At 36.4% G+C, this 11,769-nt stretch overlaps 1 protein-coding gene and 1 long non-coding RNA gene across 3 annotated transcripts; one reads left to right on the top strand and one right to left on the bottom strand.

Annotated features, from left to right (window-relative positions):
• Positions 1-203: 203 nt before the first annotated feature.
• Positions 204-2,040, top strand: LOC117331515. The gene is made up of 3 exons (XR_004533565.1): positions 204-554; positions 1,175-1,423; positions 1,775-2,040. It is a non-coding gene; the product is annotated as an uncharacterized LOC117331515 (long non-coding RNA).
• A 104-nt stretch (positions 2,041-2,144) lies between these two features.
• Positions 2,145-10,346, bottom strand: LOC117331514. 2 transcript variants are annotated; one of them, XM_033890256.1, is made up of 7 exons: positions 9,801-10,331; positions 8,023-8,145; positions 7,429-7,509; positions 6,730-6,795; positions 5,512-5,601; positions 2,899-3,063; positions 2,145-2,686 (listed from the first exon to the last, which is right to left on the bottom strand). In XM_033890256.1, exons 1-7 carry the CDS (start codon positions 10,034-10,036, stop codon positions 2,527-2,529), a joined length of 921 nt encoding a protein of 306 aa, XP_033746147.1. In that variant the 5' UTR covers positions 10,037-10,331; the 3' UTR covers positions 2,145-2,526. The 2 variants fall into 2 exon arrangements, 1 of the variants encoding a protein (XP_033746147.1); XR_004533564.1 differs by lacking the exon at positions 2,145-2,686 and adding an exon at positions 3,323-3,544 and having other exon boundaries at positions 2,946-3,063; positions 9,801-10,346.
• Positions 10,347-11,769: the final 1,423 nt, after the last annotated feature.

Genomic DNA, 11,769 nt, shown 5'->3' on the forward strand with positions numbered 1-11,769 from the left:
GCTTGGTCAAAGGGCTATAAACTTAATTGCTTTTCATTGATGTTGACCTTGGCTCAAGGTCACAAAGGTCAAATGATCAAAAATCGAAAATTTCAAATTTTCAAAATATTTTCATCGTATGTGAAAGAAAACGTTATTTTAAAGATGTTTGCAACGTTAGAAGGTCAACTGATCGGTTAAAGAAGGGAAGCGAAGAGAAAACGAATAGAAAACGAAGAGAAATCGTAGGTAAAACGTACAAAGGCGTTCGTCAGAACGAGAACATATCCGCGATCATTTTCTTGTTGGACGGTTAAAGGGACTATTACCTTAGATATCAACCTCAGGAATTGAAGAATTCGGCCTTTGAATAATAAGATATACCCATAATTAAGCGATACAAGCGGCTACACCGTCAAGTTGGGTGTTTTTGTACATATTTTCGGGGTCGGAACATTGTTTACATTGTAAACAATATCACGCTCGGTTGCTTACGGAGAAAGCCGAAAAGGTCACATGGCTTGTCACGTGACGCAGTTATTTACATCCGTCGCAAAGAAAAAATGGATTACGAGGTAAGTGTAAACAAACGTACATGTCTTCGGTATAACACATACTTTGCGCCTTTCTGCTAATTTATGTTCGCAAATAATGATTCTATAGTGTTATAATATATAAGTTTCAAAAATTGAGCTGGGTAATTTGTGTTATTTGGGCTTTGTCGTGCGATAAATATATATATCTATCACTGCCGTTCAACTAGTGGGGCCCAAAAAAGGGTAATTACAATCGGAACAGAAACTAGATGTATTCAGTAATTCAATAAGATTTTAGCTTGTTTGTGACTGTTTTCTTTTCAGAAATGCACAGGTATTGATACTTTCTTTGTATACAATCATATTTGATGTTTACAATAAATTCTGCGTTAATCATTTTGGTATGAATACATGCAAGTAATAAAGAGTACTACACATGTACGTGTGACATACGACACACCAGTGTTTGGCTACATGTATGTCATTGTGAAAAGTTTAATTGTGCAGAATAAATGCCAGAAGTAATGAGTAGGTCCGCTATGTTTCTACTTTTATGTTCCTTCTTCCTTTGATAGTTATAGAAAATTTCAATCGCTTGGGACATCAACACTATATATATATATATATGCTGGCTAATTATATATTCTGTTGTGTCATAGACTCCATCACCAGCTTCGCAAGGAACAAGTTCAAGTTTAGACAGTCCTGTCAGAGCTAGGGGAAGAGGGCGAGGCCGTTCACGTGCTAGGGGATGAGGCATAGGTCGTAGCACTGATAGATCTAGAACTGGCACAGCACGAGGGAGAAGAGTTGGTGGAAGAGGAGCCCGTGGAAGACATCAGGGCCAGGAAAGTGACAGGGCAGAAAATGCAGCAACCAGCTTGCAAGCCAGAAGATAAATATTGAAAGTAATTGATGTTTACTAATCGTTTAATTCAACAACCATATCAAACCATTATTATTAGAAACAACATTTAGCCGTTCTAAACTTTGCTTTTACAGCGATTTTACATTTCTGGGTATTGAATACATATATAACACTTTTTCATTTATTTTATCTGTCCTGTGTGATCATATCATTATTCAGTAATAATTTCAATATATTTTTTTTTATTTTCTGGATCCTGTACACTGTACTGTAAAAATATCATTCTGTCTCCGATTACATTATCCAATTATTTAGTATCCAAATGTAACTATATAACCCAAATCTCTTACAGAAGTGTCATTTAAAAAGATTATTTATGTATCTATTCCAGACAAGAATTGATGAAATGTCACATGAAGAGACTAAGTATATTTTGCATCAGACAGCACAGCAGTTTCCTTCTTTGATTTTTGACTTGGTCAAAGACAGTAGTGGAAACATTGGAGGTTACCATCCCAGACCAGATGGAAACATGTACAGTCCAGATTGGTGTTTGTGGTAACTGCAGAGAAATGCCTACACAACCAGAGAAGCTCTGCTGCAAGAAAGATCTACCAAATTGTATAACTTTGCTTCCGATAAGATTGTCTTCAATTGTTTAACATAATAAGCAATACATGTGTAGCTAGAATTATCTCATAAAAATACACTTCTGTTTTTTATGTTATCATTGTTGTTGAATTATTGCAGCTTATTACAGAAATGTAAACATTGAGTATTGAGTATTTTCCATCCGACAAGTAGTAGATTAGTTTTGCACATGAATTTTGAAACATAAAACACATGTGAAACCCAAATCTTATATGGCATATACTACAAATAATAATAGCTACAAATGTAGCTGTTGTGGGCCAACACCTAACAACATCCCCACTTCCCCAATGAGGTTATTCATAGAATAATGACAGTAGCCTTGTAGCAAGTTTTGTTGAAATCTAAGTGGTTAAGGAGGAGTAGCCAGCAGATTGTTGAGTCCTATTTGTGACACTAGAATCACTTAAGTCTTGACTTTTTTTCTTCTACTAATATGGCAGTAGAAGGTGGAGTAAGGAGGGCTAAACCGCTGGAAATGTGTCTGGGATCTTAGGGCGATAACGTCTTGCTTTTATGCATTCCTTCTCTATCAAGTAGCCTCTTTTCAACTACAGCAGAAATCAGGTCACTGATGTAGCTGTATTTCTTTTTCACTTTGTAGGGCACAGCGGACCACCTTCCACTTTTCTTGTTGTAAGTTCTGTGGTACCTTTAAACAAAAGAAAATCCTAAAAGTCATGCAATCAGTTCATCCGAACACACAGAAACAAATATATAAACCATGTAAACATTGAGTATAAAGGAAGTAACAGACCAAAATAACAAGTACGATATTCAAAATATCAGTGTCTTCAGCCATTATGCCATGTACAAATAATATATAACAGGAACTACCAGAACTGGCAATATCGCAATCCTTACCTTACTGAGCCATCTGCATTTGTCTTTGTTTCTCTATCGATGTGGAAGTTGTAGTCAAGAGCTGCCAAAATGGTGCGTGCCTTGTAAACAGGCGGAGTGTAAGCAAACCTTTTGGCTGCATACATTAATATCAACTGGTGATAGTTTTCAAGTTCTGCTGTACTTCTGTAAGACAAATATAAGAAAAAATAACTTCTGTTCAAAGATTATTATGAACGTAAACATTGTCTTTTCAAATGATAAATACTAGTACATTTCAACTCTGTTTTTTTTTCCCTTCTTTTAGGAATGCAATATTACAGAGTATACAGTAACGCTGTATTGATCTTTACCAATTCACAGATTTTTTCCTCAAAAATTAATTCACATCAGATTTTAAAAGAATATTTATATACTATTCTATTTGCCCTTTTGGTATCCTTACCTAAAGTTCAGAAAGTAGTGTATTTTATCGAGGAATGGTTTGTAGAGCACAATTAACCTTCCTCAGTGTGTTGTGAGCTGTACTTCCCTTTTCCAGAGACTTTCCTACAGCTTCAACATCAGACAAGGGGCCATGTGAACATTCAGCAACTCCATCATCTGTGTATGGAATACCCCACGAATGCTCACCAACGACGTGGTGCAAAACACCTGCCCACATTCCCTGAAAGTACAAAAAGTACTTATTGCAAGTTATTGTTTACAAATATTCATTTTTTTTTTGTATTATTGAAATGATTTTGAAGTAATACAATCTTGAATTCTTGTGCCAAATATAATTTTATTACAGATACAAACAAGAGGCCCATGGGGCCTGTATCGCTCACCTTGTTGGATTTGACCAAATGTCAAAATAATGTTCATGTTCAATTTGTTCATACACATACTCTCTAAGGGACTGAAAGACCCTATTGATTATTTTTACAACCTAATTGTGAAGAAACTAAGTCCCTTAGGGTGGGGAAAGACCCTTGGGCCTCTTAGACTCCGCCCCTCAGGCCCCTGGGTGTTCAGAGTAAAATTTATACAAACTCTAGATCTGTTCCCCTCCCCCCAAGGATGTTCCTGACCAAATATGGTTCTAATTCATTCATAACTTTATGACTTGTAGCGATTTAAAGACTTAATCTCTATTTCCCCTATTTGGCCCCGCCCCTCAGGCCCCTTGGGGTTCAGAGTAAAAATTTATACAAACTTGTTCCTGACCAGAATTTGGTTCAAATTCATCCATAACTTTATGACTAGTAGCGATTTAAATGATTAACCCTATTTCCTCTATTTGGCCCCGCCCCTCAGGCCCCTGGGGGTTCAGAGTAAAAATGTATACAAACTCTGTTCCCCTTCTCCCGAGGATGTTCCTGACCAAATTTGGTTCTAATTCATTCATAACTTTATGACTAGTAGCGATTTAAAGGATTAACCCTATTTCCCCTATTGGGCCCCACACTGAAGGCCCCTTGGGGCCAGACCAACTGTTTATACAAAATTGGTTTCCCTTCACCCAAGGATGTTTCAGACCAAATATGGATCAAATCCCTTTATTCCTATGGAAGAAGAAGGATTTCAAAGAATTTGCTATATTTCCCCTATTGGGCCCCACCCCTAAGGCCCCTGGGAGGCCGACCCACCGTTTATACAAAATTGGTTCCCCTTCACCCAAGGATTCTTCAGACCAAATTTGGTCAAAATCCACTGAGTAGTTTAGGACTAGTAGCGATTTAAAGGAAAAGTTGACGGACGGACGACGGACGACGGACGCTGCGCCATGCCATAAGCTCACTGGCCCTTCGGGCCAGGTGAGCTAAAAATGCTAACCACGAACTCCGAATATGTACTGGCATTCTGACAGACATGCCAGAAGTTGTTCACAACATCATGAATCCATTGCTTCAATGGTCTGCAATCCTTTGTCTAACATTCCTTCACAGCATTAAACAAATAAAAGATAAATAAATATTTATTTGAACAAAATTGGAAGCCCTTCACCCCAGCATGCTACAGGCCCAATATCAAGTCCCTGGGCCTCTTGGTTATTGAGAAGAAGTCATTTGAAGATTATAGCCTATTTGACCCATGTGACCCTGAATGAAGGCCAAGGTAATTTATTTGAACAAACTTTGTAGCCCTTCACCCCAGCATGACACACAGCATAAGTTCACTTGCCCTTCGGGCAGGTGAGCTAATAAAAACAATTGAGGGAGAAATAAATATCTGACATTTAAAAATATAACCGGAACTGTGACACTTCATCAAGAATTCGGAATGTCTTGTGGTAATATATCCTCCAAATTGGCCATATAGGTTTTATGATTGACATTTACAAACATACCAAATTCCAGTGACCTTGACCTTTAGTCAGTAGAATCATTGCTTAATTTTGACAAACACTGCTTCAAAGTGTCATTAATAAATGTTCATCAGTGAAAAGGATCAAAGTTTGACATCGACTTCGGACTCTGTGACCTTGACCTAGGCTTTATACTGGAGTGTTGATTTCTGTGAACTGGACATCTTTGCCAAGTTCAGGTAAATCAGTCAAAAAACACAAAATTACAGCCAGGAATAAAATTTTTGAGCTAGGTCATCCATATCTCGGATACAGACCATTTTGAATTTTGAATTGTTCTGTACCTGAGAGTGATGTCGAAACTTGGTTCATAATCCTCATCATCAGTGGTTTGGTCATCCTCGTCGACATTTTCAGTGACATCTATTGTTAAGCTGATAAAAGGAGAAAACAAAAATATAACAAGAGATCCCAGAGGGATCTTGGCGCCCACCATTGAATGATCTTCATAGGTTCCATGTCAGATTGATCTTTTCTCTACTTTTCCCTTCATTTTACTAATCTGTGCAAATTGAGACATCCCTCCAGTACTTTTCAAACAAGGGAATCCTAGCTATATAAGAAATTTGAGATTTAACGATAATGGCTGTTTGTTTGCCAGGTTGTTTTCAGGACAGACTGGTCCAAAAATGCAATACAAGGGACCAAGGGGAACCTACTTATGAAATTTGAGAAAGATCCATTCAGTACATTCTCAGAAATTGTGATAACAAACTTCAATTGTGAAAATCCAAGATGGCTGACTGTCGGCCATGTTGTTTTCAGATTGGTCTCAAAACGCAATATGCATAACTAGGCACCAAGGGGAACCTACATATGAAATTTGAGAAAGATCCCTTCAGTACTTTCTGAGAAATAGCGATAACAAGAATTGTTTACGGACGGAGGGACGGACGGAGGGACGGACGGACCACGGACCACGGACGCAGGGCGATTTGAATAGCCCACCATCTGATGATGGTGGGCTAAAAAACAGATAAATCATAACAGGAGCTATTGTAGAACAGCATAGCTTGTCTCAAAAATGTTTGTCTATAAATAATTAAAATACAAAAATTGGTATAATTTTGAATATTGGAAAAATAAAACTAATATTGCATACTTGACTTAACTAATTTGTGATACTCAGTCTTCATTCATAAGTAGCTGAAAACCTACGATACATTCAAAAAATGAAAAAAAATGTAGAAAAACAAGAAAGCAAAAAAATGTTTAGTTCAACTCTGGGATGTGATGGTCTAACTCCACAGGATTGGATTTTTTTGTTTAATGTCCTATGAACAGCCAGGGTCATTTAAGGCCGTGCCACGTTTTGAGGTGTAGAAAAGCCAGAGTACTCGGATAAAAACCACTAGCCCAAGGTCAGTACCTGGCAGCTGCCCCACGTAGGTTTCGTACTCGCAACCCAGAGATGGAGGGCTAGTAATAAAGTGTTGGGACACCTTAACCACTCAGCCACCACAGCCCTTAACCCCACAGTAATATACATCAATGAAACTTACTCAAAAGGATTTATGAAGCTGCTCGCCTCTTTGGTAGTGATATCGGCCTTCTGAATATGTTGATTCCTTCAAAATAGATATAATAAATGACATTAATTGTTTATTGTAGCATTGATCGTTCTTTCTAAAAATATTACTTCTACCTACGATTCTGGACACTGCAGTTCAGAAAAATCATTTATTTCAATCATGTTTGAAATGTCTGAAGAAGAAATACAAATGTAGTATTTATATTTATATTCAGTTTGTTTATTTTTCAAAGCATTTTTCCAGTGTAATTTGTTTATCTATGTAATGTAATCTATGTAATAACACAGAAGAAAATACATATGTACATAGCAGATTCATTACTCACACATACACACACATACATAGCAGATTCATTACTCACACATACACACACATACATAGAAGATTCATTACTCAAACATACACACACATACATACATGTAGCAGATTCATTATTCACAGACGACAGAGGTTTGACTATCTAAAAGATAATTCTCTTGTGAAACACTAAAATATTCTCGGAAAAGACGCAGCTCATTTTTCTTGAATGCAAAGATGGAGGTTTGTTGAGCTGAACATATGCATTGAGATCATTTTGACTTATAGATCAATATTATAGAATGTCGTCGTACTCCGAATTACAAACCAGCAATGCAAATACATACTGGTACATGTACATACTGTACTTACTGAAAATCACTTGTGGATGGTCCAGGCAATGACATGTCTTTCCAACATTCTTGCACAAACACTCCTGACATTTCTCGACCACTAAATAAAAAGAGAACCTATATACACATCATGTATATAAATCTTCACTTAATTACATGATAATATATCCATTATCTAGCAACATATATACAAAAGAAACATGCTGGAATCATTATATAAATACATGTGTGCATATATATACAGCTTCAAAGACCAAACAGATAGTCATCCACCTAAAATATTCATTTAAAAAAACATAAATAACACACATAAACATACAGAACAAACTTTTTAGTCATAGAATTACCAGCAGTTGGAAAACAAAACAAAAGAAATCAAATCAACACAAACTGTATAAATCGTTGATGTTGTTTATCTTGCAATTGTTTGCCCACCAACACATACATTTTATTCTTAATGTGCTTCATTGACAGTAAATGATTGATAATGCCAGTCCTAAATTTAGAATAGAAGTGATGTATCTGTATGTGTGATCGGTAATTATAACGGTCATTATACATACCATGCTACACCACATTTCCAACTGCCTCAAACTTAATCATATAAACATACCTTATAGTGACTTCACTTTCTGAACACTCTCGTGGAGGTATATATCTTCTTGCAGGTGTGGAATACATATGGATGTGGCCGGTTGAAGTGGTGGATTTATCTGATATTTTCTTAAATTCATAACTGAAATTGACAATTTCAATACCATTCATTATTTGAATATAAAACAATACTGATGTTTTTTTTTTTTTAAATGACATTTAATTGTACTCTACTGTGTTATATATGAAATGGTAATAATAAGGACTTTTGCTGCCATATATGATAATCATTAATGTATATGTACTACATACATATATACATGTATGAAAATCTAGATCTGCCGTCTAATGAATTTCATATGCATTTTATATTTTTTATAAACATACGTTGCACTGTTTATTATAAATGTGATGTTTATAATCACTGTCGTTTATTTTCATATCACCAGTACCGCCATATAATATCGAATAGCCCTTGTATTTATTCACCACATCAATTTTCCTAAGAACGAATACCCCCAATTGGGCCCCACTTTGCGTTCAACAGCAAACACGTTGTACATGTGTCACTATTGTAAATTTATATACAATTACTATTTAACCATTACCAGATGACACTTTCAGTAGAGAAGTTCAATAACACAATCATGTGTGGATACCGGACTATCAATGGCAATATTGGATACGTTTATCTATTATATATACAGTAGTTATATATCTAACATGATACCGTAGCGAATTAGCTTAGGCCAAGGAAAAAAAATGTTGTGTTTCCCCTTTCGTCTCTCAAAAAATTAGGGTAGGTAGGTAGGGATTTTTTTTTTTTTTTTCATCTTTTTAAAAAAAAAAAATAATCAAATGTTCATATTTGAATATTTATATATGCTGTATATATCATTTCAATATCATTATATTTCAGTGTTTAATCATTCTTCTACCTTACTTCATTTTGAAATGCAATGTATTGGGAGATGAAAATGATATTAAAAGTATATCAAACTTTATTTGCAGTGTTTGTTATCTCTTTTCAGATAATCTCAAATAGGAGCATCATATTAATAGTCAGAACAGTAAAACCATGTCATTATAAACGCAGTTTATTGAGAGTTTCCACTCTTCGATTTTTTTCCGTATGGACGATAACATGGAGGCTGTTCATGTTCGAGACATTCTAGACACACGGGCAGAACAGTTTTATATTGTTTCTTTAATTCCTGATCAACCTCCCCATCACAACCACCACAATAGTAGCACAAATCGAGTCGTCCAAGAGATGCACTGTAAAATGGTACTTCGATGGGATTAGCGCAGGTGAGGGTCATTCTAACCAATGCTTTGCCATGAAGCCGTCGCCAACAGACAGCCCTGGTCCAACCTCAAAGGTAGTCGACTGTCCAACCTCCCTCCCCAATATAACACAATCACCTTTTACAATTTTTTCGTGATATCTATAAAATATATCTCCACATAGCGTTGTATGCGGCAGTGATGTCATAATTCGCTTTTCGTCCATGTGTTTACATTTTTTTATCGTCAGTGCCAAAACAGACGACGGCGTGCAAAAAGCCGCCATGTTTTTTGAACATCGAGGTCATCAATACGCTTTAAAACCAGTGCCCGTCATATACAAGCGTTTATAAGACTTGGGTGTGTATAATAATAAAACGGAAAACGGGCTAAATTTACGAAAATTTCCGGATTTTCAGTATTTCAAACAAAAAAAAATTAGGGTCGGTGGCCTAAAATTAGGGTCGGTCGGGAAAGGGGAAACACAACATTTTTTTTTCTAGGCCTTACCTGTCAAGAAGCAGCTTCGCTAATTTAGAATCAGTCTCCAGTGCGAGATCTTCCTTTACCTTACGCCATCTATCTATCTCTTTGCTGATGTAGATTCTCGCCTCTCCTCTTCTCTGTTCTGATTCTTTTTTCCTTCGTTTTCTTGCACTTTCCGTCAAGTAACTTTTAGGACCTCGTCGTTTTTTCTGGTTTGCGTCCGCCATTTTGCTTTTTTCTCGGTTTACGCGCATGCGCATTTTCAGGCTACGAGCGGTAATTTATGAATTAGTTCGAGACCGAAATGTTTACCTTTTATATTTTTTAGATATATATCGTAAATGGTTGCAGTGACTTTTAATTTTTGTAATTAAGAGAAAGTGTTAGTTTTGTAACATACTCATAGAAAATATAACGTTTTATATCCATTTCTCATAGTGTTTTCTAACCATATAGTCCCTTTAAGACAATAAATGTTATATGATACATGATACAGTACGGGATACACGATACATGGAACGGGATTCACAGTACAGTAAACACGATACGAGGTACGGGATACACGGTTCACAGTACAGTAAACACGATACAATGTACGGGATACACGGTTCACAGTACAGTAAACACGATACAAGGTACGGGATACACGGTTCACAGTACAGTAAACACGATACAAGGTACGAGATATACGATTCACGGAGGTCAAATGATACAAAATCGAAAAATTCAAATTCTTTTAAAACGGTGTATTTTCATCGTATGTGAAAGATAACATTATTTTAATATTGTTTAAAGAAGGGAAGCGAAGAGAAAACGAAGAGAAATCGTAGGTAAAACGTACAAAAGCGTTCGTCAGAATGAGAACATGTCAGCGATCATTTTCTTGTTGGAAATCCCGTGTTTTGATCTTGATCAAATCTAGTTATTATTATTATTATTCTTAACACTTTTTTTGTGACCAAAATCTCTCAAAAACGAATGCAGATAGAACGTTCATATCTTAGTACATGATAGACAATGTCAAGTTGTCGATCTTGGTGCAATTTTATGTTCATACGTTCAACGGTCAAGGTCACAGATCTATAAATAGAAAATTTTTGGACGTTTTTTGAACGATCATAACTTCGTAACGGATCGTTTTATTTTGTTCCCGTTCAGTGTGTTATGTAGATCATGGTCGGGGCTAACTTTTATCTATGCCATGTTAGCAGAGAATATGTCAAGGTCACGGCCTTGCTATGGGGTAAACAAAATGTCGGAAAAAAATTTCTGAAACTAAATATTTTTTTCATCTCGCCTGAAAGAGCATGAACCACTGAGACGTATAGCGTGTTCCATTTAGCGGAACGTTCCGGTTGTTCCGGAACGAACCAGACGCTCCGCTAAATGGAACACGACGTTCCGCTGGAACGAACCGGTTCGTCGGGAACGTCTCATTTGAGGGTACCAAGTTGGATCAAATATGGCCGCCAGTGATAGATTTACGATTACAATTTACACAAAATGCGTTATATATGTATGCATGATGTGTTAACCTGTATTTCAGTTGTTCCGTATCCTTTTAGCGATCCCAACTGCGGGAATTGTAATTGCTTTGAAAGGATTACGACTTGACTCTTCAGGTTATATCCGGTAAATTGTGTTTTTTGGCAACAAGCACAACAAAAGATGACAACAGGTGAAAAAAATGATCAAAATTTATAGTACTTTCAGTGCGCTTTGTGTCAAATTTATCAGTGTCTAAAAGTATCCATAAGTTTTTTTACGGGGAGAAGACAAACATACCTCAGATCTCTAAATGTCTTGGCTTATTAATACCTTTTACGTCTCGGCATGTTTGACGATGCTTCTGTTTATATCAGAAACTTCCAATCACATTTTTGGAGCAGTGATGTTCAACACCTACGTAAACGTTTATGTATAAAGTTTTTGTAACCACCGTTGGAACGAGCATTAGCCAAAACCATTTCTTTTTACTCTGAGGCATTTAGGA

The sequence above is a fragment of the Pecten maximus genome, chromosome 7, assembly GCF_902652985.1.
Source record: "Pecten maximus chromosome 7, xPecMax1.1, whole genome shotgun sequence".
Classification (NCBI taxonomy): Eukaryota; Metazoa; Mollusca; class Bivalvia; order Pectinida; family Pectinidae; genus Pecten; species Pecten maximus.

Bases quoted from the DNA above. Each gene is read 5' to 3' on its own strand.
- LOC117331514 (XM_033890256.1), bottom strand. From the start codon at position 10,036: ATGCGCATGCGCGTAAACCGAGAAAAAAGCAAAATGGCGGACGCAAAC. The intron at 8,146-9,800 runs GTAAGGCCTAGA...TGTCAATTTCAG, and splicing joins GCGAAGCTGCTTCTTGACAG to TTATGAATTTAAGAAAATAT. The intron at 7,510-8,022 runs GTATGTTTATAT...CTTTTTATTTAG, and splicing joins GAAAGTGAAGTCACTATAAG to TGGTCGAGAAATGTCAGGAG.